This window comes from Scleropages formosus, chromosome 16 (genome assembly GCF_900964775.1).
Source record: "Scleropages formosus chromosome 16, fSclFor1.1, whole genome shotgun sequence".
Classification (NCBI taxonomy): domain Eukaryota; kingdom Metazoa; phylum Chordata; class Actinopteri; order Osteoglossiformes; family Osteoglossidae; genus Scleropages; species Scleropages formosus.
In genome coordinates this window covers 13080512-13107509 of record NC_041821.1, presented here as the reverse complement: position 1 = coordinate 13107509, position 26998 = coordinate 13080512, and the positions used below count along the sequence as shown (strand labels likewise).

The following is a 26998-nucleotide window of genomic DNA, read 5'->3' as shown; positions in this document are numbered from 1 at the left end:
TAATCAAACAAAATAACGTGTTTATATATAAATCTACAAAAATTGCTCCTAAACATTAGCTTAACTTGATCACTTGTTTAAACTAGAGGTGTTCATATACTTGAGCATTCTTTTTTAGACTCAATAATACTAGAGGTAAATAAACCAGGAGCGAAGGAGTTACATTTCCGAAACTGTGCCACTGCTGCCAAACATACTGGACTGTTTATAGCTGAGCTGTTCCCTGCCCTCGGGGTTCTCCGTTTTGGACAGAACCGTGGCAAAATGATCCAGAAGTAAACATTTCTGCTGGCCTGTGGATATGGAGGAAAATGACAAACAGGAGAACGGACTCCGCAAGCGAGCCGAGTCAACAGTTCCCCGTTCTTTTTGTGCATGTTGACTGTTTCTCTACTTTATGTTGTGTTGGTTGCACGATTTGTTCTATGTTCTTGCACAAACTGCAGTTAACCCCTTCAGTACCAAGCTAGCTGACAGCATAGCGGTTAGTGCTACTACCCCTAGACTCAAAGGTTGCAGGTTCTAATCCCAGCTGTAGTACCTGTGAGTGAGGCACTTATCCTAAATCACCCTTGGGGGTGAATAACTCTAAGTAGCTTAACATTGTAAGCCCCTTTTAAAAAGGAAAAAAAAAAAAGCATCGGCTGAGTACATAAGTGAAACTGTTATTCTGAACCAATGAATGAAGGAAACTTTATTAATCCCAGAGGCCGCACGCGCCCGGCTCTATAGTCCCTGTACAGTGAAGAAGCTCGCGCTGCGCCCTCTCGTGGCCGGCGTGGTCAGTCGCGCGACCTGTTTCTCAGGTTGCCGTGTGCGCCCTTCCACACAGGAGGTTCCGCACGCAGACGCAGCCGTGACCCGGAGGAGAAGCCAATCGGCCATTTTGGGCACGCGGCGGCGGCAGCGGAGGTGGTGGTGGCGGCGGCGGCGGCGGAGGTGGCGGAGGTGGGGGGGGTCTCCCAGTCACCACGTGAGAGAGGAGAGCCCGAAAAAGGGGAGCGATCGAGGGAGCGAGCGCAGATCCGAGAACAAGGGGGCCGAGAGCCGCGCACGCGGACGGATTTGGGAGCTCGTTGTCACATGTGCTGAGCTCCAGGAAGCGCCGCAGCCCGAACAATGCCGACAGCCACCCTGCCGCCCAAGGAGAACGCCCTCTTCAAGAGGATCCTGGTGAGTCCAGACGTTCCTACGCTGGCGCGGCTCTGCTCTGCTCTGCTCCGCGAAGGAACGGCGCTGCACTTCGGGGGTGCGAGTGACAGGGATCCGGCCAGGCGCCACCGGAGCTCTACGAGCGCGGCCAGGCCGCTCCTCTAGCTCTACCCGTACGTGTACCTGCACGTGTACGCGCACCGCGATCGCCCTGCTCCTGCAAACATGCTATGGTATGGCTCATCGCCGGAACCCGTCGGTTAAATAGTCCCTGTGGCTCCCGACCCGAGTCCCGGTGTCCCGTAGCTCCTCCAGCTCTGAGCAGCAGCCGCCGGTCTGCGCCTCACTTGGAGTTGGAGCGGGACGGAGGCCACGCTGCACTGCAGCCGGAGTTCAGCTCTTTGTTCGCACGATAAATATGGGTGCCGTAACTTGGGCGAGGGAACGGGTTGTGCTCCTGTCCCCGCACATTTCGGCTCGACTCAGTCAAACTGCGGACTCGGCATGTTCGCTTTTCTTTTGTTGCTGTGTCAGGACGCCCCTCGCCTCGCCTCGCCTCGAAAGTGGCTTCGGCACTGCTGTCAGTCACGGCGCTGCTTTTCAGCAAACTGTCATCGAAATAAAGTCGCATTTGAGATGCTCCGGTGTATGTGCCGCAGCTAATTCCGTTGGTGGTGCGCGGCTGTGTGAGAGAAGTGTCACTCGGCCGGTTCGTTCGCTCCAGCTCTGCGCTCCGTCCCGTCCGTCCGTGCGCTCGCGAACCTCTCCCCGCGATAATAATATCTTTCATCCTCCGAATCGCTCATTGTCCCGTGCGTGTAGCAGCACGCCGCACACGGGCTTACGATGAAGATGGTACGACGACAGGACAGGGCACCATGGCATGGCTACTCACTCAGTCAGACACTCTTGAAAGGAGAGGAGAAAGCTCGAGGAAGGCGATGCTCAGGCCTGCTCGCTAGCCTGTTAGCCGCCTAGCTACACTAGACTAGTCTCGCGTTTGCGAACTTCTACTTGGCCGCACTTTCCCCAACTTCCGCTCCCTGCCTGCATCTGAATTGACTGAGCTCGACCCGGGCCGCCTTGCGGGAAGTCATGTCCGTGTTTGCGCTGCAACTGCGCCGCTTTGCCCGCCCGCCCTGTGTGCGTGTGTGTGTGCGTGTGTGTGTGTGTGTGTGTGTGTCCCCATTCATTGGGACGCGCGCGCCGCTGCGGAGCGGAGCGGAGGGTTTGACAGCTGAGTAGGCCGCCGTCACGAGCGCCTCTCCCGAAACTCTGAATACTAAATGGTTCAAATGTGAACGCAGAGCCTCTTCAGTCTTCTTCCCACGCGGAGGAAGTGCTCGCGCTGGCTGGATGGATGGATGGATGGATGGATGGATCATCAGTCAGTTGGGAAAAGTTCTCCCTCGGACGGTTCGCAGAGCCGCGGCTTCTTCTTGTCGTCATAATCATGATGAGTGTGTTTTGCTCTATTTAACCTTCCTTTTTGTGGCACCTTCGCTTCGCCCAAGGCCACGTTTACAGAAAAGCAGCTTTTTAGAGCGACTCGCAGCAGAGCGGAGCGGTCCGGGCTGCGTGAGCCTAAAGCCTGGCAACGGCGCTAACCGCCGCGCCACCTGCCGGTACGGATCAGCTCGCTTCCCTGGGGGTTTCTCGGTCCGGTGCGGCGCAAGTTGGGTTTTGACAAAGGCTCGCGTGTGCGGCCCAGGCCTCCGCACTTAACGTTACTTATTAATTTAGCTGACACTTTTCTCCAAAGCTACCTACGGTGTTAAGGTTACAGTCATTTACCCACTTCTACAGCTGGGTAATTACGGAAGCAATTACGGTAGGTACCGCCTTACTCAAGGGTCCTACAGCCGGCGGTGGGGATCGAACCTGCGACCTTTGGATCCGAGGCAGTAGCGCTAACCGCTACGCTCCCAGCTGTCCCTTAACATCCTTCCGTGTGCTCACCTGTGAATCGTGTGGGATGTGGGGCCCAGCAAGAAGCCCCCGCTGTGTAAATGGGTAGATCAGGGTAAAGGTGATTACGAAGCACTTGTAAGTCGCCTTGAACGGCATGAGCTAAATAAACCGTTACGGTAATTTCCCGTGTTTATGAAATGTGAAGGGTTCACAATGGAGGCGCCGTTTACGCGGGGATTGGGGGATTGAATTGGATTGAGCCGGATTGACTGGGGGGAATCGCTTATAACCCGTTCACCCTGTGAAGCCTGTGGGAGACGCAACCCTAAGTTTCTGCTCCGGCGAAACAATAGCACACATAATAGTAAATATGTCCATGAAAATGCATTGTGTATTAAACCAATCAAGATTTTTTAATACGTACTGTACAGTTCAATTAATGACTAATACAGTTCACTAGTTTATGTTTCCCGAGGTGCTGCTGGGGTATCTTGCGGTTTTATGAGTCGCCCAGGAGAGGGTTGATTTCGAAGTGTTGTTAATGTGTGGAAATCTTTTTTTTAAAAAAATTTCTATAAAGCTGAATCCACATAAGTTGAATGCATGTAAGGTAAAGCTTCATGATGTCTTAGTGTATGATGCTTGGTCTTTCTAATTTGTTATTTTTGTTACTATTTTAGTTTTGTCAGTTTTTGTTGTATTTGATAGAGACAAGTAAAATGTAGAAACACTCAGTATAGAATTTACCAAAATTTTAAAAGATATGGCAAGGTGTATGTATGTCGAAAGTACACACACACACACACTGTCTGAACCGCTTGTCCCATGCGGGGTTGCAGCAAGCCAGAGCCTAACCCAGCAACACAGGGCGTAAAGCTGGAGGGGGAGGGGACACAACCAGGACGAGACACCAGTCTGTCGCTAGGCACCCCAAGCGGGGCTTGAACCCCCAACCCACTGGAGAGCAGGACCCAGTCCGACCCAGTCCAACCCACTGCGCCACTCTGCCGCCGTTACACCCCCATTCCCCCCGGTAGAAAGTAGTCACCCAGTATTATTTCTTATTCCAGTTTCAGAAGTCAGAATGTGTACCAAGAAAATATGCTATACAATTTATTCTTATATAGCGCTCCATCCTGAAGAGTCTGAGCACATTCTCAAGGTTAAAAAAAAGCAAAAGACAATCATATGCAACACGTGTACACATACATTAGATGTAGCAAGTACAGCTAAAACAACAGGGAAAAAAGCAGATATGAAAATGATTAAATGCTTAAGTATTATGACCAAATTTGAATAAAAAAAATAAAATAAAGTCTGAGGCTGAACTTAGATTTAATGTGCAAGAGGAAAGAGATCGTTAAACCTTGATAGTTTAGGAAACTTGAAATTGAACATTTGGATTTTGGTCTGGTGTCACTGTGAACATCGTATTATATATGACAGCGTCCCATAATGTGCAATGTAAGTGGCACATCGAGGCAACCCTTTAGGGAGGTTTAAATTTGTCCAGGCAGGGGAAAAATATTTTCACACATTTAGTTCTTTTTAGTCCCTAACGGGGCTGTTATTTGGAGTGATCGGATTTGAGGTGAGCCCTGGCTGAATGCGCTCGGAGATGGGGGAAGGCGGCTCCATCCTCTATTTCTGACTCCCCAGGTCAGCTGACAGTGGCATGTTATTTAGTTATGTGCCTACATTAAACAAAATGCTCAAGTGATCATTTCGTCACGGTTTTCGCTGGGATTTGCTAAGCGTGTTGACAATTCAGGCAGGGGATTTCTCCGCATTAACATTGTTTACAGTTGGCAGGCGACACGCTGTGTTCTGACACATCGCTAATGACTACAGATGCACATCTCCGCTAACCTTGTTTTTAACCACCGTCCGTCCGGCCCGGTTCAGCCGAGTGCTCCGTGACCACGGTTCCTGTCTCCGTGTGCTCCTCTGTGGGCCGTCAGTCACGTTCTCCGGAATAAAATCCAGCGGGCCATCTGAGCCACACTTTCATTGTGAGAAAGGGAGGTGCAGTGTTTCTGACCCATTTGTCTTGTACAGTCTTAAGTGCACCTACATAGCGAGCTGGAACTTATTTTGGGTAATGGAGCCCCCGGGCACTTGTTGTCGTGTTCTTGCCACAGTAGATGCTCAGCTGATTTTTCCAATACCGAAATCTTTATTTTACCCCCATAATTTTGCCTTAACACATTAATGGTCAATAGAAAATTAATTTCGTGTAACGCCAGCATGCCGCAACGCGTGTTTTTTAACGTGTCAAAGCATTCCCCTTTGTGCTTCCTCATTGTGTTTGACGTGTCGTGTCAAAGCATTCCCCTCCTCGACTCCATACGCTTCCTGTAGCTGCCCACATTAAGTTCACCGCTCGTTACGGCCTACAAGACGGGTCAATTAGTCAGCACCGCAATACCTGCTAGACATGATCGCTACTTACTCCCAAGGAAGAGCACTGGGCTTATCCACCTCTGGCCACTTGGCAATCCGCGGTTCAAGAGATTCAAAAGTACGTCCTTGGTTTTGGCTCCAATGTGGTGGGATGAGCTCCTCTGTCCCTCAGAGATGCTGAATCCTTTTTGAAGGGTCTCAAAACACATTTCTCTGAGACCTTTTAATCTCCCGACTGCTTCATGGACTTGTATCGTGCCATCTGTCATGAATCACCTTTGCGTTTCCAATCAATTTTATATGCAGCTACTTGTACAGTGTACACTATGAAAAAGCAGTATTGGATAAACTTTATCCAGTCACATGTCTGTGTCTACAACTTTGCCTGTTATGTAATGCACTTTTGTTTACTGCAGATTGTGCTTTTCTTTGTTGCAAAGTGCTACATAAATTTACGTTTATTCATTTAGCTGGCACTTTTCTCCAAAGTGGCGTGCAGTATTACGCTTTTTAAAATTATTTATCCATTTGTATAGCTGGGTAATTTTACTGGAGCAATTTAATGTAAGTTCTTTGTGCAAGGGTAGAACAGCTGGAGGTGGGATTTGAACCTGCAACTTCTGGGTCCAAATGCAGCAGCTTGTACCACCGTGCTACCAGCAGTCTGAAGAAGCATAAAGTATACAATAATGTAAAGGAACTTGTTACAGTTGTTACATGGATCAAGGGCTGCAGGTTCAAATCTGGCTCCAGCTATGCAAGTGTGGAGTTAACTGACAAGAGCAAAGGAACAAAGTTTTCTCTGGGTGGTACCCTGATTTCCTCCCACATTCCAAAGACTTGGAATTGCTCTTTGCCTGAGGCTTTATGAACTAATCAAAGTGTGTATCCGAGCACCCTGCGATGGACCGACATCTTGTCCACCCTCTGCTTCCCAGCGTTGGCTTCACATCATCGTCGCCCCAGCTGAATACGTGAAATCGATAAATGGTTGAAGGGGAGTAATGGAAGGGTTTTGGAGAAGCTCAAGTCTTTGCAGTTTGGTTCGAAAGTCCTGCTTGGATGGACTCGGGTCCGGGCACCGAGGAGGGCTCCGTGTCAATTGCATGTCATTATGCCGAGTACTGTAGTTTTAAAATGTCAACAAGATGTTGGAATCTTCCCGCCAAAGTGGTTGGCCTCTAGGCAGCCTCGCATGTTGAAGTGTTGAAACGCGTGTTTTTGGTTGGCGCGTGAGGCTCCAAATCGCGGAAAGCTGCAGTTGATTATCCCATATCGCACATCTGAAATGAGACGTGCTGTTCCTTGTGTTTCCAACATTCTTTCAAAAGTTCTCAGTTTTTTCCAGTTTGTTTGTCTTTAGTTGCATTTTCTTAATCAGTTTCTGAACTTTCAGTATGTCGTCATTAGTTGGCAGTAAAGCGCACTCGAATAGAATAGGCGCGTTGGACCATCTTGGTTCACGTTGTCTCCACAGTGTTTACAGCTCGTGTCTGGTGCTCTAAGGGTCGGTGATCAATGCCAGGGAATGTTGTACATGTTCCTAGTATGAATTGGTCCAAAATTGGAGAGAATGAATTTTAAATGGTTTAATGTCGCTTGATGTTAATTTTACAATATATTTTTACCTTAAACAGCACAGTAATGGAAACCAGCCTTGTGTTACTGAAATAATATGAAAGTGAAGCTTCAGCATTTCATTGTTATGTATTTATTTAGCTGACCATTCTCTCCAAAGCAAGCTACTTGCGCTAGTTCACCCATTTATTCAGCTGGGTAGTATTTACCACATCAGTTCAGGGTAAGAACCTTCCTCAAGGGTACTACAGCAGGAGGTGGGAGTTCAGACCCTAGTTCTTCAGTTTGGAAGGCAACAGCTTTAACCAGTACCACCAGATGATGGTCTAAGGACCGTTGCCCAAAACGAGTTATGCTTTAATGTGATTCTGCAGCAGTAGCAGTGTGTGTCCCGCCTCCCTTTTAGAGAGTTTAGCTCAGGACAGAGGTGACTGAGTTGGACGTCCGGTATGTTTTCAGGGCCCATCTTGTTTGGGGTTCTACTTGAGCCAGCCCACCAAGACGGGGTAAGCAGTCGGGGTGACCAAATGTTGATTCGTTTCTCCTAAAGGCCGTTGCGGGAAGGGGCCGCCTTGTCAGGGCACGAGATTGGCCTGCAGGTGTTCTGAGTGCTCCTCCTGTATGGGGACCTCAGGTGTCGCACCCCGTTCGCAAACAAAGGACAACGTTGTCCCCAAAGTTGTGTCGCTGCAGTGAAGGCCAGTTGTGTATTGTTCGATGTTGGGGTGTGTTGGCCCAAACACACTTACGCACTGTTTCCCAAAGGTCTCATTAGCGGCTGTGTTTATAAGTGGGGACCGACATATTTCGGTCGGTCAGTGGGGAAAGTGCACACGGTTGGAGTATGCGCTCCATGCGGAGGCGCTTTCCCCACCATCGCTACACTCCTGTGCGGTCGCGGGTAAGCGGCCGCCCTGCAGTGTGTCGGTGGGGTAACGTGCGATTGCAACGGGTTGCGGAACTCCGGCGCTCGGCAGCGTAGCAGAGGGTGTCGTTGTGTTTGCGGAGGCACAGACGCCGCCTTGCACCGGGTGTCTGACATCTCATGTCCTAATTAGGGCTCGTCGCAGAGACAGATAGCCTTGGTAACCGACTGCCATGCATACCAGGAAGGGTGATTACTGTCCCCCGGGTGCGAACGTTGTAGCTCTCATACGGGCGGCTTTGAGATCCTCCTGTATCGCGCGGGTCGCGCTGTCTCTTACGACTCTTCCTAGGCCCAAAGGCTTCTCGCTGTCTTTAGCGATCAGTTTGTACAGGTTTAGTCCCTCCAGAGCCCCTTTAGGTCTTGGATAAACTAATTGGCTCCCCAGCAGAGCTGCTATGCTGCCTTTCTGAATGTTAAACATCTCTCGGCTTTATTTTCTGTGCCTCTCCAGTTGTTAGTTCCTACAAGAAATTAGGAATGTCATCACAGCTGGGACCTGTGAAGTGTGCTTGGCGCTGATGGCAGTGCTGCAACCCAAGGTGGCAGCAGGGGGCGTAGTGGTTAGTCACCACCTTATACGCAGTGGAGCCAAGTTCAAATCCCTTCTCCTGCAGTACTGCCCTTGATTAAGGTATTTACCTTGACCTGTTCCAGTAAAAGCTGCCCAGTTGTATAAATGGTTAAATAATTATAAGTAGCATAACCCTGTAAGTCACTTTGGAGGAAAGTGTCAGTTCATTGAATGAATAATGATCTGGTGAAGCTGGATATGTGCAGATTTGGCTTCTGTAATTTCTGTTCCAGCTGCTAGAAGACTGCATTTATCTCAGTGCTTTGTCTCGTGATTGTCGCACTGATACCAAATTATGGGGTCCTTTACCTTTGTCAGGTGTGTATAAACTCAGTACCTGTTATATATCAATAATTTAGTTTGCTCTCCCTCACTCTTACCCGTATGCAGCCTTTGGCAGAGTGGCCTTTTATAGACATCATTTGTGTGGATTTCAGCCTGAATTGTTATGAATTAATTTACCTTTCTTGATTTTGGCAGAAGAAACCCTTGATTTGTTTGCCATTGTCGATCATGAGGAATGAAATGGACGTCGCTGTCAATGAAGCTTTTCGTTTCTGTTCGCCCTTTAGGCCGTCATTGATAAGGTGACATTTGTGAGACTGCGGTGACCCCTTCCTGCCATTTGCCCGGATGCTTAGCTGCCCCCTGGGCACAGATCACCCACACCCGACCCTTGTGCCCCCCCTGCCTTTGTAGCCTGTTGCCATGGAAACCGTTCCAACACCCCTTACCTGCCAGGATGGCCTTTTAGTGAGGAGAGTGGTGACATTTGTCTGGTGTTGCGAGGGTCAGCTATATGGAAAAATGCCTAATGGTTCCAGGACCAGGAATAGTCTCACCCCTTTTTTTTTTTTTTTTTGCCCCTTTCAGCATTTTGTTTTCTTTCACAATGGAGAGCACATGGTCATGACTTGAGATTTCCGAGCTGCGCGATGTTGCTTTATGTGTTCCAAGTGGCCCTTTTCAGCACTGAGGAGGCCTGCCTTGCGCTTGCGCGTGATCGGGGTGTATCGCTCTCCTGGGCAACTGTCACACCCTGGGGCAACATGTTCTGTTGTATGCAGCTCTTCTTGTGTAAAGGGCCATGGGGAGAAATGGCGCTCTGCTAGCAGTGCTCAGAGACAGCAGCCACACACACGAAATCTAGCAGAGTTCTGCGTACTGCCATTAGTGACGTTCATTGCCACAAAATGCCATCTGCTGTATTTCTGCAATCCGCTTAAACCTGAAAGAAATTGTTCTGCTGGTTATGCAATAATCTAAATATAACTTGCGAACGAAATGGGGTGTATTTCTAGTTTGGGCTCTGCGTATCAGAGCAGCACTCAAATCTTAGCAGTGACCTGCGGCAGGTGGCGACTGGAAGTTTGAGGTCAAAAAGAATGATTATTACGGAGCAGCAGGTGATGGAGTGGTTAGAGCTGCCACCTTTGGACCACCTTGAAAGGGCAAAGCTCGAATCCCAATTCCTGCTGTAGAACCCTCGAGGAAGGTACTTGCCTTGAATTGGCCCACTAAAAATTATCCTGCTGGAGAACTGACAAAAAGCATTGTAAACGACTCTTGGAGAAGTCCGTGGGCTCAAATGAATACATTTGAATTCTGTCTGTTGTTCACTGTGCTTTTTCACGAAGGTGCAACTTACCTTTATCCTAAATCTTCCCGTCCGCAGAGATGTTACGAACACAAGCAGTACCGCAATGGCCTGAAGTTCTGCAAACAGATTCTCTCCAATCCCAAGTTTGCCGAGCATGGAGGTGAGTGTGCGCGGCGCCTCCTATTGGTCCATTTAAAGAGTTCTCCCACCCAACGCTTGGATCCAGCTATTGTTTAGGTGGAGGCTTTAGTTTTTTATGGAGCTGTGGATTCACATGCTGCGATAGGGCATCATGGGTCAAAAAGCTCTTCACGCACACTCAGGTCCCGGCTCACGTCCCCGTCGAATCTCGTACCTGCAGCAACCTGGCTGTCGCTCAGCGCAGTGGCTCTGAAGTCACACTGCTGATGCTGCAGGAGCTCGTGAATGGATGGCAAGCGATGATACTGAAAACCAACGCACCGTGATCCCACCCCATCGGTGCCATGTGAAACCACCTTTCTCTCTGGAACTAATGACTCCCTGCAGTGCAGTTTTTTCCCCCTGTATTCACTCATACTTTGGAGAGGAAAATGAATATGAATTAAATGTCAGTGATTACAGAAGCTGCAGTATTTCAGCTCTACAGTATTGATGTAGTTTAAACCAGATAAACCCGGATGTTTGTCATTTCCTTGAAATTTGACGGGTGCTGCTGTGGTGGTCTGATCCCCCACATTATTATATAGTTCATCCCAAACTTTTCTCCACAACAGCTTGACATTTTGTTGGAGCCATTGAAGTACCGTGCTTAAGAGTACGGTAGCGGCTGAAGCCTAGACTCAAAGTGCTGGTCCCTGCAGCCCCTGCTGTTGACCTGTGCAGAGCTGGCAGATCGCTGATCGCGCCTGAGAGCGACTTGCTACAGGACTCAGATCTCCGTATGACTACACTGTGCCTCCTGTGGTGACATCTGTATTTGTCACACGGCTCCTATCGTTGAACTATTCACTGCTCCTTCCTGTTGGACATTTAAGTGACATCCTTGGCTCTCTGGTGTGTGTGCGTGAGCGTATGCGCACGCCAACCTTGCTGGAGTGCAACACCGCAGCCCCAGGACCTGACGGGCGATTACACTGGTCTGCTCTGTGTCACAGCACAGCGGCACCCTGCCCGTGGGACCCATACAGCGTCACGCCACACCCGTACAGCAGCAGCCAAAATAGATCTGTTTTCCTTTGTGGTGGATATACCCAACAGTGTCTCTCAGTGCATTCCAGCATACACACCATGTTTGCGGTGGACCAAGGCTTACACCTCTACAATAGTTAAACTGTACTGTCCCCATTCTCTATGCGGTAAAGATAACATGCTCTGTGTTTCCACAGTAATGTCCAGCTCTTTCCCCACTGTGACTCGACCCCTTGTTTCATTCTTTCCAACCATCCCATTCCAGAAACACTGGCAATGAAGGGGTTGACCCTCAACTGCCTGGGCAAGAAGGAGGAGGCCTACGAGCTGGTTCGACGGGGCCTGCGCAACGACCTCAAAAGTCATGTCTGTATCCTTTTTTTGCGGATAAATAAATACAGGTGGTCCCCGATTTACGATGGGGTTGTATTCCCCGGAACCCATCATAAGTCGAAAATGCGTTTAATACACCGAATACATACCTCTGCGGGACAGAATGGGAGATGCGGGCCGCTGTCGCTGCCCAGCATCACGAGAGAGTATCGCTTCGCATATCACTTGTCCGGGGAGAAAAATCAAAATTTGAAGTACGGTTTCTATTGAATATCTATTACCAGCTCACCATCATAAATCGCAGACCACCTGTACTGTAGGTTTCACTTCAATATTTGTTTATTTAGCTGACAGTTTACTCCACAGTAGCGTACGATGTTATACATACAATGATTTACCCATTTTTAGTGGAGTAATTCGGGGTAGGTACTTTGCTAAAGAGTATTACAGCAGGATATAGGATTTGAACCTATAATCTTTGAGTCCAAGAGCTGCAGCTCTAAGCATTATGCTACCTGCTGACCCCTCTATATATGGACACTTTTGTGGAAAGGAAGGTAGAACTGTTTACTGGTTTATTTAAACTGAGTGAGCTCAGCTACCCTTAATAGTGAGACCACAGGCAGTTTGAACACAAAAGAGCCAGTGATTTTCAGGATGGTCGGGGGGCAAGTAGGGTTGCACAGGAGTGGGGGCGAGGCGACGTTCACGTTGCTGGAGAGCGGCCAGGGCTCTTGCACAGGCATGTGCTTCCATGGTACAGGCACAGCAAACTGCTGACAGAGCAGCTTCAGCTCCCTCCCACCCTCATCCACGGGCGCCGTAGAGAGCAGATGGTGGCCAATCCAGAGCACCTCTCCCTAGTTCACACGTTGCTGCATCAAAGCAGTTCCTGTTGCATAGACAAGAAGTGCAAGTAACATGCTGATGCCAGCTTACGCTCTCTTCACTTGTCACTTTCAGTTGCCAGGTTAACATGGACCCCCTTGATTGCTGCCTCTGCTAGTTTGGGCTTTTCCAGGTTCCATTTTAACCGTCATCCATCGTGCACCCGCTGGCTGAAACGCTCTCCTTAACCACGGCTCCAGGCTGGCACGTCTACGGCCTGCTCCAGAGGTCGGACAAGAAATACGATGAAGCCATCAAATGCTACAGAAATGCGCTGAAGTGGGACAAAGACAATCTCCAGATTTTGAGGGACCTCTCCCTGCTGCAGATCCAGATGCGGGATCTTGAAGGCTACAGGGTGTGTGCAGATTATGTTTGCAGAAGAATGTAAACCCGAACACATACCCTTTATTTCTTTAGCTGATGCTGTTCTTTAAAGTGGCATACTGCGTTAAGATACACACACACATTTTCAGAACCGCTTGTCCCATACGGGGTCGCGGAGCCTACCCGGCAACACAGGGCGTAAGGCCGGAGGGGGAGGGGACACACCCAGGACGGGACGCCAGTCCGTCGCAAGGCACCCCAAGCGGGACTCGAACCCCAGACCCACCAGAGAGCAGGACCGTGGTCCAACCCACTGCGCCCCCGTTGTGTTAAGATACTTAGACTCATTTACCCATTCGTACAGCTGGGTTATTTTTACTGAAGCACTTATATCTGCATTCCAACAGCAATGGCTGTTTGGCCTGAAATCTACTAACTACTCATCATAAGCACCATTGAAGTTACTCGTGCTATACTATCTAATGTGCATCGGTATCAGTACCCACAGTATTGTGTTATTGGCCTTTAATTTCATAACTGTAGGATGCCCTTAAGCTTGTGGGCTTGATTCAGTGTCATGCATTTCTATTAAATTTGCTGTGTTTTATAGTCCCAGGCATTGACTGCTTGATTGATTTTTGCAGGAATGTTACTCTGAAGTGGCCTTTTATAGGAGTGGAATTTAAGGTTGGACAACTTCATATGTTACCAATTAAAATATTATACACAAACTGATGCAGCCTTTTCTCTTGGGCTTGAGCCGTCAGTTAAAAACTTGTGAAAAGAATTGAAAGAAGTTCAGGCATGGCACAGACTATCCATTGGAACAATGGAATTTGTGGGACGTGGCTGGACTGTTCTGTCACAATGTGAAATTTAGACCAGAGTGTAGGGCTTTGTGACATGTGTATGTGAGGGAAAGCGCGAGAGAAGTAGCAGGACAGTGCTCCTGCTTGCAACACCTCTCCTCTGCGTGTGGACCTAGTCCTCAGCATCGTGACTCAGCAATGTGCCGCTGTCTCCCTCTGCCCTCCGAACATCCCAATGCCTGCTTCCCATTAACTGCAGTGGCTGAAGACCCAGGCCCCCTCTGCTTCACAGAGCTGTGGAGGGAAAAAGTCAAAATATTGACCCTAACAGCTTACTGTAAAAAGATGGAAGTCTTTCCCCTCCAAACCACATGTAGACGTTTCAGTGGCCTGATGTCATTAAACCAAAATTTGAATAATGTCAAGCTCATTAGCCATAACTTCCAAGTAATCCATATGTTGTTTGTTAAAGCCATGCTGTGCATTTTGAACCCGTGTTCTGCAGGAGACCCGGTACCAACTGCTCCAGCTCCGGCCAGCACAGAGAGCCTCCTGGATTGGCTATGCAATAGCATATCATCTTCTGGAAGACTATGAAATGGCGGCCAAAATTATAGAAGAGTTTAGGAAAACCCAACAGGTAATGTCTTGCCATTCAGTGGGACTCTTAGCTAGGCATCTTGCTGCATTTCAAGTGTTTTGCTTTGGAATTCAGAGTAGAAATGATGTATTTGTCATTCACTTATGAATCTCTGTTGATGTTTTTGCGAGGCGTGGGTGCTGTCATACAAGTTGTTACTCCTCACGCCTGCCTGCTCCCCAGCTGTGTAGTTAACTGCTGCAACACACTGAGGTGTTGAACCCAAATACTGGGGGGTGTTTTATCTATTGAAGTAGCAAAAGGGCAGAAGCTAATCTTGCAGGGAAGGAAACTTGCCACATTCCCCCAACTGCCCTGGCGTACCTCTCGGCCTCTCCCGCGGTCCGCTTTTAAATTGGCCTCTGTTTCTCTTCCCTTTGAAAACAAGATATTTTTTTCCTTATTTATAAATAACCCTCGTCATTCGAAGGGTTTTCGCATATGAAAGTGATCCCATTACACGTTGGCTGTTTGAGAGCAGGATTTGCCAACCGGCACAGCAGCGTAGGTACAATGGGTATTGTGATGACCTCACCTCAGTGGTGATAATCAGCCTGTCTCCATCGCTGCGCCCTCACCACTAGAATGAGCTGCCCTGCTTGTAGACCCTGATAAAACCAACCGTTTCCTACAATTGTCCCTTCCAGTTATTCATTTCTGCTTCGCACACTGTAATTATAGCCAAAAATAGGCAGGTAGGCTGGTACCAAAACACAATTGTTTGTGATTATATAAGTAATTTCTTGGTAACAATGCTTGTGCCTTAAAGCCCCTTATGTGAGTTACTGGTAGTAGATGGTTTTAGAAGAAGCAGTACATCTGAATTTCAGTTCTTTTAGTATTCGTGAGCAGCGCCGCAGTGCTCTTGATTAGTTTCTCTGTGTCCGAACCCTTGTTTTGTAATAATTTATAAGCTCAATAATTTTTATGCGTGGCTGTTCTGAAAACCCTCACCTGTGACATAGCTGTTTCTTCTTTGTTTCTCGCGGTTCACGAGTCTTTGCTTCGTAGACCTCACCGGACAAAGTGGACTACGAGTACAGTGAGCTGCTGCTGTACCAGAACCGCGTCCTCCGGGAAGCCGGCCTCCACAAAGAAGCCCTGGAGCACCTCACCACTTATGAGAAGCAAATCTGCGACAAGCTGGCTGTGGAGGAGACCAAAGGTTTTTTTTCTTTCTTTTCGCCTCATGTGTCCGCTTGTAAAACTCAGACCGGGTGAACCATCAGGCCTGTGCAGCTGTAGGGGAAGCCCTGTGACATGCGTAAAGGAAAAAAAGGAGCACTTGATCCATGCTTCAGAGAAAAAAAGCCGGGATGCAGAAAATGTTTGAAGTCTCATGTATCATTGGGATGTTTTGTTCTTTGTGGGGGTGTCAATCTAGCTTGTAACAATTTGCATTAAAAACAGAAAAAAGCATCATGCTTCCTCCTCCAGTTCCTCATTGTCCTTACTGATCTTACTGTCTCAGTCTTGCACTGGAGGACCTGATTCACCTGGCATTCAGGTGTTTCTCCCTGAAGGTGGTATTCTAGCCATTGTACCATCTGTACTGCTGTAACTCCCTGTTGGCTTTGTCTGCAGGAGAGCTGCTGCTGAGCCTGGAACGAATGGAAGAGGCCACTGAGGTGTACCATCAGCTGCAGGAACGAAACCCGGAGAACTGGTCCTACTACCACGGCCTAGAGAATGCGCTGAAGCCAGGTACGAGGTGGGGACGCGTGTGAAAATGGAAGGAACCAGGTTCTTCTCCCAGGTTTCCACTTCTGGCCAAAGAGGTGAAAAAAAATCACCAGTCTATCCAAACACAAGTTTCAGGCTGTGACCTTAGCAGTTTCTTCTCATTTGGGTTCAGTCTCATTCTGAGAAGGGGGATTGTATGTGATCATATGGGAAATACCAGTGTTAATCTTTTTGTGTTACGGCTGGGAATTGAATTCAGAAAATCAGGAAGATCGCAGTGAGTTCTGGGCTGTGAGACCTTACTAAAGAAAGGCTGCTGCACAATGTGAATGTTACTGTGGGCTTGAGGAGAGGAGAACATCAAGCGAAGTAATGAAAATATATTTGAGGTTTCACTTGGTTGGAGCCCCAGTTGGCTTTTTATTTCCAGGGAAAAGGTGAAACTGCACATAGGCCTAATTAGACCATTGACTCCGGGCTCCATTGTTTCATCGTGGCTGTGTAATTTGTCTTGAACTCGGAGGTGCGGATCTTTAATTTTATGGCAATGGCTGGCGAAGATGCTTTGTGTTGCAGGGGGAAGGGTGTCGTTTGGGTGCTGAGCAGATCAAGGTCACCTTGCACTCATACTCACTATTTTGTTTCTACACTTCCTCAGTGACTTGTTCAAATTTTCATTTGTGCACAATAAAAATGTGGCTTAGGGTCCGTTCAGTTGTGTAACTCAAGTAGTTCTTGTCAGTCTCCCTTATCCCTTTATTCTAGTCTCTTTGAATATCTCTCTACATTAAAGAAGGGTCTCAAAACTCTTTTAGACTCACTTCTCCCCTGATCTCATAAGTGCATGATAAACATGTTTTTGTTTATTGGCTTAATAGCATCTGGTAAATGAATAAATATCAGTGTATTCTAAGGTGAGTCTCCGTGTGAAATTTGAATTTTGGATGAGCATTGGTAAGTATCCCAAGAGTCTTTTGGCATACTCATTAGCCCTGTTTCGTGTTCTATACGTGCTGTTTTAATCTGTAAAAAGAGCAGTCTTTGTTCTCGGTGTTGGTGATGGGCGTTTGATGGTTTTTCACAGAACACTTCCTGCCTTCCTCTTGGCGTTGGTGCCCATTTCCGATGCATTCAGCAGGTACCGGGTTGCCATTGCTGTGACGTCTTGTGGGCTTTTGTGGAGAGGGAGCTCACTTCTGGGCTTCTTGACCAAAGTTCCTGCAGCCCTTTAGTGCTTCAAGGTTTATAAAGAAGTTCTTTGAAAACAAAGGTTTTAAGTTGAAATGCTTCAGCATGTTCCATGGTAACGTTCTTTCTGACAAACTGGGCACAGTGCGATCTTTGTGAGTGCAAAGTTTTTTTTTTTGCAAACATACATTTACGTTTATTCATTTAGCTGATGCTTTTCTCCAAAGCAGCTTACAATGTTAAGGTCACCATTATTACATGCTTACAATCATTTACCCATTTATACAGCTGGGTAATTTACTGGAGCAATTTTAGGGTAAGTACCTTGCTCAAGGGTACTACAGCCGGAGGTGGGGATTGAACCTGCCACCTTTGGGTCCAAAGGGAGTAGCTCTAACCACTGTGCTACCAACTGTTTTATTGGGAGTGTCCCAACTGTATGTTAATGGCTCGGGATTTGTCATTGATCAGTGGTCCCAACACAAACCTGAGACTCCCACCCTCATCACCGCTTGGTGCCACATATCCAATCAACACTATGACACTTCTCGTTTTTTTTTCTTTTCCTGTTTCCCCCTCTCTCAGCCAGCGTAGAAGAGAAGCAGAAGATCTATGAGGAGGCCTGGGAGAGATATCCTAAAGGCCTGGTGCCTAGGAGACTTCCCCTCAACTTCTTAACAGGTCAGCCTTCCATTTGCAATGCTATGTGCTTCTGTTCCGTTACTGATGTACAATTATACAAGTGCAGTGCCAAATCACTGTGCAGTGTAGTGGGTATTTTAAACAAATTAATGCCTGGAGAATGATGTATATATTAAAGAAATTGAGGTTGGCATGCACCAAGCCATGTTATGTTATGAGGACAGACTTCTTGGCATGAGCATCTTAAGTAAATCAACAAGTTTCTGCTTCACTTAAGCGTATAATGTATTGCATAGTGTACTTTTCCCTTAAAGTTGAATATCTAAAAAAAATGTTTTGCAGCAGTTTTTTTTGGCTTTATCATTGAACTAAAGTATATGATAGGATTTTGTGTGAATTGCATCAGCCTGAGAACAAGGTTACTATTGGCCATTGAATCACATGGTTATGTAATAGGACCAGTATGCTTTAAATGTGACAGTGACTTGACCCCAGTGTGGTGAGTGACCATCTTCATTGCATTTTCCTTCACCTCTGTTCTTTATACCCTTTTTCAGCAAAGGTTAGTGTTCAGGGTGATATATTTGCCCAGCCACATCCAGGTAGAATGGGTTTCCTGACCTAATTTACATACTGTAAGAAAAAGAAAATGAAATTAGTCCAATAATTTATCTTTTCACTGTGTCCAGAAATGTATTTGCAGAGCATACATCCTGTGCACTGCAAAACCACCTGAAAATGGGTTGAAACACCTGCTGTTTAACCTGAATTCTTTTGTTGAACTTCGAACGTCTTTGTCCGATCAGGTGAAAAATTCCGGGAGTGTTTGGATAGATATTTAAGAATGAACTTCAGCAAGGGCTGTCCGCCCGTTTTCACCACCTTGAAGTCCCTGTATCACGACAAGGAGAAGGTGAATGTTCAGTTCCCATAAAATCTCCACCTTGTACTCTCCTAAGAAGACTTCTGAATGTATTTTGTGTGTTTTCCCATTTGTTTGATTTGCTTGGTATACGTTAGAATTGCGGTCACATTTGTGTCTGTCTTTTTTTATGCAAGTAATTATATGCTTATCATAAGTTAGACTAATTTGCACCGAGAGACTCTGTGGGATTCATTTGCAGCGATGAATTACATTTTCCTTTTGGTCTCTGCAGGTGTCGATAATTGAGGAATTAGTAGTTGGCTATGAAACGTCTTTGAATAGCTGCCGAATGTTTAATCCAAATGGTAAGTACAGATTTCTCCTTGAAGTTTTGCATGTTACGTCCTGGCCTTGGTAAATCAGGCATGAGGGTGTGGTCTTTGCAGATGATGGGAAGGAGGAGCCGCCCACCACCCTGCTGTGGGTCCAGTACTTCCTGGCGCAGCACTACGATCAGATCGGACAGCCGAGCCTCGCTCTAGAGTACATCAACGTGGCCATTGACAGTACACCCACACTCATCGAGCTCTTCCTCATCAAAGCCAAGATCTACAAGGTGACTGCAAGCAGAAAATCTTCCTCTTCTCTCTGTGTGTCTGCTGCTTGACATGATCCATCATATTTCAATTTTTATAGGGTGCAATTTCATCTGTCTTCCAGGTATTATGGAAGAGCAAATTCGGTATTTAAAAAAAAAAAAAAAAAAGTTCTTTATTGCTACAAAGCTTCTTCGCATCCATAAGGACGCAGTCTGTGCTTTAACCGAATAAGATCACTTAATATTTATAACTTTGCTCAAATATACCCACGGCACCTGTGGTTCAATCTAATGTTCTGCCTGTTTCCGCAGCATGCTGGGAACATCAGGGAGGCGGTGCGGTGGATGGACGAGGCCCAGGCGCTGGACACAGCTGACCGCTTCATCAACTCCAAGTGTGCCAAGTACATGTTGAAGGCAGGGATGGTGAAGGAAGCAGAAGAAATGTGCTCAAAGTTTACACGGGTGAGGAATGCAGGGCCTACATGGTCCTATGGACAGATCCTTTTAGTATCACTTTCTATACATTAATCTTTCATATTATGACAGGGAGAGGTTCTACCAAGACAGGTTGTCAGCCGTGTGGTTGTAAAAAGCCCAGAATACATGTGTGCAAATGTACATGTAAGGTTCAAATCACACCTCTGGCTATAGTACCCTTGAGCAAGGTACTTACCCTGAATTGCTGCAGTAAAATTAGCCAGCTGTATAAATGGGTGAATAATTGTAGGTAGAATAACAGTGTAAGTTGCTAAACTTAACTTGTAAAAAAAAAAAAAAGAAAAAAAAAATTTCTTAAATTATTATACTCAGAGTACTTGATGCCAACTTTGTCTTTGTAGGTTTAACTAAAACTTGCCTGAAACACTGACTTTACACTGTGCCTCCTTGCATCTTTAAAGCTTAAAGCTCTACTGTTTACAAAAGCCTATGCTGATCCGAGTCTCTCCCCATGCCCCAGGAAGGAGCCTCGGCAGTGGAGAACTTGAATGAGATGCAGTGCATGTGGTTCCAGACCGAATGCGCTTTGGCCTACAAGGCCATGAACAAGTACGGTGAGGCCCTGAAGAAGTGCCATGAGATCGAGAGGGTAAGTTATTCCTCTGCCGTTCCTCAGCAGCACCGTCATCCCTTCGTCTCACCAAGCTACTCTGCCAACATGCATTTTCAATGTGCGCACTTCCAGCACTTTGTGGAGATCACAGATGACCAGTTTGACTTCCACACTTACTGCATGAGGAAGATGACGCTGCGTTCCTATGTGGACCTGCTCAAGCTGGAGGATGTACTGCGCATGCACCCCTTCTACTACAAGGCCTCTAGGACAGCCATTGAGATCTACTTGGCGCTACATGACAACCCACTGACAGATGAGAACAAGGAGCTGGAGGCTGACACAGGTGAGAGGGACTGACGATAATTCTGACGGGTGTCTTTGCACGCATTCTACCTCTCTTTGATACCCCCCACCCACATCATCAGTGGTTAGACTGTTAGCATGGAGGTTCTCCACTCTACATTCATTCGCCACTGTTATAACTGATGAATTTTAAGTTCCGGGTTCTTTGGAGTTTTCAATAATAGGGCACAATTAAGATTTAAAAGTTGGATTCTCACCAGATTTTATCTGTCACAGATGTGCACCTCTGAATGTTTCTACTGTGTCTTTTCATACTCCTGAAAATTTCTCCCTGTACTAGATACAAAGACCTTCCAAGTGAAATTTACCAGAAGGCCATGCCACACCATATTACTTTAATATGCTACCATGAATACTCTATATGGTGAATAATCGTAGAACAGCTAAAAGTAAATAATGGTAGCCATAATAAAGAAATGAGTCGCAAAGAATAAATGGTAACATAGAGTAATAAATTTGTTAAAAAGGAAAAAAGCACTCCAGCACCGCAGATTCATAGAAAATTGTTTAAATTTCCAGTAACTTTTATTTTGAAAATTAAATGTTTCACAGTACTATGGAGCCAATTGCAGCTGTATTTGCTGCCATTGTTTAGCAGCATAACACTGAAATTCAGTTTGTTGTCAAGGACTTCAGCCCTGTTATATAGAGGGTCCTCACCCCTTCCAGCTAGATTCTTTGTGTGTGTGCATTGTTAAAGTTTTTTTTTTTTTTGTGTAATATATTTAAAATTACATTACAGTCTGTCTCCAAGTGGCTTAAAAAAATAGGTTGAAGCTACAGGGCTTTTTCACCTCCCTGAGGAGTAGCCTATATATTTATATATATGTGTGTGTGTGTGTGTGTGTTTGTGCGCACACATGCGGATGCAGCCAACTTGTCAGACAAAGAGTTGAAGAAGCTGCGGAACAAGCAGCGGCGTGCACAGAAGAAGGCTCAACTGGAGGAGGAGAAGAAGAATGCGGAGAAGGAGAAGCAGCTGAAGAACCAGAAGAAGAAGAAGGAGGATGATGACGAGGAGATTGGTGGCCCTAAGGAAGAGCTCATACCAGAGAAACTGGCAAAGGTAACACACACAGAGCACACTGAGTAGAATTACTGAAGATTACACATGATCAGTGAGCTGCTGGCTGTGATATGATATTTAAGCCTCTAAATGTCTCCTTCCACAGGTAGAAAATCCACTGGAAGAAGCTGTTAAATTCTTGACCCCTTTGAAGAACCTAGTGAAAAATAAGATAGACACTCATCTTCTGGCATTTGAGATCTACTTTAGAAAAGGTGAGCTGAGCAAAGCTGAAGAACAGTGATGCAAGAATATGGAAAGCTGCTTTTTTGTCATCAAAGGTGAGTTGTGAATGGGAAGGCTGCCCTGACTAAAATGGCCTCCTTTGATTTGCGAACAGAAAAGTTCTTGCTGATGCTGCAGTCGGTGAAGAGGGCGTTCGCCATAGACCTAGACCATCCGTGGCTCCACCAGTGTTTAGTGCGTTTCTTCAAAGCAGGTGAGCCTTGGCTGCCGGCCCGTGTCAATACTGCCTATCACTGTGCTTTAACATCCTTGTCCATGGGTTAAAACCCTGGTAATTAAACCGTATACTTAACTGTTCTGGAGATGCTCTTTGTATATGATACTTTTTATTTTAAAAAAAAAAAAAAAAAAAAACAGGGTTTAACAGAACTGGGAACAAATTGGGACACCAGGTAAAATACTGTTTTGAGTTGCTGCCTCTGAACCTGAAGTTGGAAGGTCTGAATCCCACCTCCTGTTATAGTAGCTTTGAATAAGGTATTTACCCTGAATTCCTCCAGTAAGTAAGTACTAAGCTGTATAAATGCTAAATCATTGTAAGTCGCTAAGGAGAAAAGCGCTGGCTAAATAAAAACATGTAACTGAAATAGAATCCTTACAGGATGACGATGGTGTGTAATTAGACCAACGGTGTGATTTTCAGAAGTTTTTCCACCCCTCACCACATCTGTGCTCCTGCTTGCAGTGTCTGAGAGCAAAGACCTGCCGGAGGCCGTGCGAATCGTCCTGAAGCAGGAGATCACCAGGCTGTTTGGCGACAGCAATGGCAAGAGTTTCAACGAGGCCTTCCTCAATAAGCACTCCAATTCGATCCCACACAGACTAGCAGGTGCGTGCCTTCTTCACTCCAAAGCGACATGGCTTCACTTGGTCCATGTGGCTTTTAGGAGTGAATTGTGTTCTTTTTATTTTACCTTCCAGCTGCCAAAATGATGTTCTACCTTGACCCGTCCACGGAAAAGAAGGCAGTGGAACTGGCCACTGCGTTGGATGAATCCCTCTCCAACCGGAGCATTCAAGTAAGTCTAAGTAAGGTTAGGACTTCATTGAAATTTATCCAGAGCAGCAGGCCCAAGGCACCTTCTACACCTTCTACTCTGTCTTCACACTGGTCTTTGGAAATTTTAATTACATTTATATTTATTCATTTAGCAGATGCTTTTGTCCAATGTGATGTACAATGATGTACTAGTGTGTAGTTAACCCCTTTTATCCAAGGTGACTTGTTAGATATTCACACATATACAGTGTGAGTAAGGTAACACACAGTACAGGTGACTTAGAGTAACCAGTTCACCAAAAATGCATGCCTTTTGACTGTGGGAGGAAACCAGAGCTCCTCAAGGAAAGCTACAAACACTTTCAAAAGGAACTGCTTGTCTTCTAGGCCACATGCTCTACCTTGTCAAATGGTACATCACTATGGAGTTGTACACAGAGCTGTGGATTTGAATGTAGTCTTTGTTGACTCGTGTCTCCCACTTGTGTCCCTCCTTTTAGATCTGTACTGAAGTGCTGGAGAGCTTGCGTGATGGAAGCCTGAGTGACTGCAAGGAGAAAGCTGAGGCCTACCGGGCAGAGTGCCACAAGATCTTCCCCTACGCACTGGCCTTCATGCCGCCTGGCTATGAGGAGAATATGAAAATTGCTGTCAACGGCGATGTGTCCGCAGAGGCCGAGGAGCTGGCCAATGACATGTGAGGGGGTGGTGACACGAGGCGTTTGTTTTTGGGGTGGGGTGGGGGTTATGAGTCGACGCGGGGACCCTGCCGGCATTTTTTCTGTCGCCCCCGCAGCACTGCGACCAGGACTGAACACAATGAGATGTGTTGAGGAGACAGAGAGGGAAGAAAAAGGAGAAAGAAAAATGACCATTTTACTTTTTTAATCTTGCTGACGACAACTCTAACTGAAAACAAACGGTAAAAAATCTCTGGAGATGGTGGACAACTGATTGATTCTGATGGAGGTGACAAGAGTTCTAATATCTACTTCCTGTGTTTTTAAAGTAATTTATATAAAAAAAAATTAGACTGAAAATTCTTAAAACCGTCTGAACACATAGGTGTGTGCCAATATACAATTGGCTGAGTTGAAATGAGGGCTTGTTGTCTTGGGAGGGAGGGCAGCTAATTTGGTATGGTGTTGAAGAAGCCCCACACACACACGTAACCCACTGCCCCACTGAAAGCTGCAGAAGACCTTCTACAACAAAGATGGGAGCGTGGGGTCAAGAACGCATGGAGTGAGGTATGAGTAGCAGATGCTCTTGGTTCCCCCCTAAAATTCTCTAATGGGTTGCTGTGTGAAAGTAGCGTCAGTGGTTTATGGTAAAGCGTGGTCTATGTCAACCCATCCTTTACGATTTCAGTATATGGTTTCCTTTTCTGTGTTTGTCTGGACTGAGACAAGCAATAAGATGGTCCCAGGTTTTATTTTCTGTAATGGTCCTCAGATGAGACTTTGAGTCTTCAAATAAAGCAGGCAATGTCAATCATATGGAATTCTTAATACTGACAACCTTTCCTGACCACACAGGTGCGTGCGCGCACACACACACAAACACAATGGTCAATAACAAAGTGTGCAGACCTCAGGAGTGCAACAGTAGTGTCCCCCCCCAGTGGTTAAAGACAGAAGTGTGCGGTCCATTGTGTGCAGACTGCTTTCTCTAATTCTGCACACTGTTCCTGGCTGCACAATAATTGAGAAGCGATACCTCTGCATCTTTTACATGCGCCAAGGGTTGGTTTTTTTTTTTTTTTTTGTTGTTGTTGTTGTTCTTGGCTTTGTAATACTTCTAGAAGCCCTATGTTTAAAAAAAAAATAATTAAAATCCTCATTCAGACATTTCAGATGAGCCCCAGCCTTTGTACATTTCCAGAATTGGGGCCAATTAATATATATATATATTTTTTCCTCTCTCTCCAGAGCAGAATCGGCTTGTTCCTTTTCAGTTCTGAACTTTAATACCCATGTTGTCAAACACATAAGAGGTACCAAATACAAAATGCAATAAAACTGTTTTGAAAAATGCATCCTGCATTCTGCCTGTGCGTTTTACAATGAAGAAGTGAGAAAGCAGCTGCCTGCTGAGTGACTTGTGGACTGTGAGGAAAAGAAGCCAAGGATCCAGCTGGTGGTAGCAGCCTGGAGCTACTCTGCAGCACTGTCTGACCATGTTGGAGACCCAGCCAGCAGCACGGCTGTCAATAGCTGTAATGATCTGGAGTGAAGAAGGTCTATCTGCATGCAATGGAGATGAGCTGTTAACTGAAAAAGCCTTAATATTGCTCAAATCAGATGGAAAATGCCGATGGACAGGTTGGCGTTCTGATTGGGTCGTGAAACCCTGTAGTTCATCATTTTTTCACAAACCAGAAATTGTGACTATCAACTGCTGACTCTGTATGTAGCTCTTTCCTTATTTTGTTCTTCCCGTTCAACCTTCTCAGTAGTGAAGAGCAGGTGTTCATCTCTAAATTCTTTTTTCTTGCTGCTCTTGTTTGGTGCTGCGTGTGTGGAAGTGTTTCGCAATGAAGAAAATGCTGTTAATGGATAGCACACACTTGACATTAGTGCTGCCACAGCATTGAGGATTTATAGAGCTATGTTTTCATATTTTTAATTGAGCTGTTCTGGAAAAGACCTTTGTAGCTTTCTTACTGGCCCACACTTACTCATTTAGTTGATACTTTTTTTCCTCTAAAGCAACTTACAATGTTAAGGTTACAATTATTTACCCATTTATACAGCTGGGTAATTTTACTGGAGCAATTCAGGGTAAGTACCTTGCTCAAGGGTACTACAGCTGGAGGTGAGGCTTAAACCTGCAACCTTTGGGTCCAAAGGCAGTCACTCCAACTACTACACTACCAGCTGTCCCTACACTTGCTTGGGGTGGCATCTGAAGTGTATCTCCCAAAGTGCTCTGTGTCTGATTTTTCTTGAAAGGTATTTCTCTTCAAATCAGATTAATGACAACAGAATGCTTCATCGGTCTGGTTCAATACAATATCCCATTTCGTAAATGCTTCCTGCTTTAGGGTACTATGGTAATACTGGTAATACCCCACCCAGGGCTTGAAGCAGCAGACTTTTGGTACCAATTGAATGTCTTCAATAGCGATGATGCCCACATATCTGAAGGCTTTCCAGGTTGAGGTGGGTGAAGATCAAAAGTATGATTTCTTCTTGATCAAGTACGATGGAGACACAAGTCCTACTGATGAAATGGAGAACTGAAGATAGTCTGAATTGTTTTTAAGTGGAGACATTTTAGTAATTTGTGATATTGCAGGAAATCTCTCCTTTTTGTTTATTCCTCCTGGATGCCAAAGAGGCATTGGTCATAAATATTCAGCCCTTCACTATGCAGTCAGAGTGATCGTTTCAGTGATGGACTGACCGCATGCACGCGGTCTACAGCAGAATGTCCTCCCATGCTGATTACACAACCATGATGTCTAAATTTTTACGCTGAATGTGTAGATAACCTTTGAAGATCAGGAATGGAAGGCAGGTGACATTTAAAAAAAATGTTGGTACTTGGGCCATAAATCAACATTTTGAATGTTTAAAAAAAAAAAAAACTTGTGGACTATCAGGCAGAAATGGGATTCTCCTGAACGACGACAAAATAGGAATCTGCTCACCACAGTTACTGTTGCTGTGTCTGACATCTCCTCATGGATTTACCAAAGAAAGTGATACAAGATGCAGAGGGAAAGCCCAGCAGGCTGACCCCAATTACTGGTCTCACCATCACCCATTTAAAAATAACAGCTGGAAATTTCTGGGAGCTGTACAACTGCTTCTGAAATAGCCATTATGTGGTTTAGAAAATGTCCTTTACATTGTCATTATAGGTCTATCATCACATAAACGCAGTGCTGGGGGTAGAGTGTTTATGTGTGTTTTATGACCGAAATTCCAGAGGACTTTTAATGAGGCGCAATTGCGTACAACGCTCTTGTGTGA

The 26998-nt window shown here is 46.1% G+C and overlaps 1 protein-coding gene across 2 annotated transcripts; it reads left to right on the top strand.

The window, feature by feature from the left end:
- Positions 1–781: 781 nt before the first annotated feature.
- naa15b (N-alpha-acetyltransferase 15, NatA auxiliary subunit b) lies at positions 782–24586 on the top strand. 2 transcript variants are annotated; one of them, XM_018737927.2, is made up of 20 exons: positions 782–1173; positions 10219–10303; positions 11579–11683; positions 12735–12892; positions 14176–14310; positions 15322–15475; positions 15895–16014; positions 17767–17862; positions 18630–18736; positions 18981–19053; positions 19135–19304; positions 19599–19751; positions 20248–20376; positions 20473–20686; positions 21579–21772; positions 21879–21987; positions 22113–22211; positions 22704–22847; positions 22940–23037; positions 23519–24586. In XM_018737927.2, the coding sequence occupies exons 1-20, from the start codon at positions 1120–1122 to the stop codon at positions 23717–23719; spliced, it is 2598 nt and encodes an 865-aa protein (XP_018593443.1). In that variant the 5' UTR covers positions 782–1119; the 3' UTR covers positions 23720–24586. The 2 variants fall into 2 exon arrangements, with proteins under 2 accessions (XP_018593443.1, XP_018593444.1); XM_018737928.2 differs by lacking the exon at positions 782–1173 and adding an exon at positions 1182–1385.
- Positions 24587–26998: the final 2412 nt, after the last annotated feature.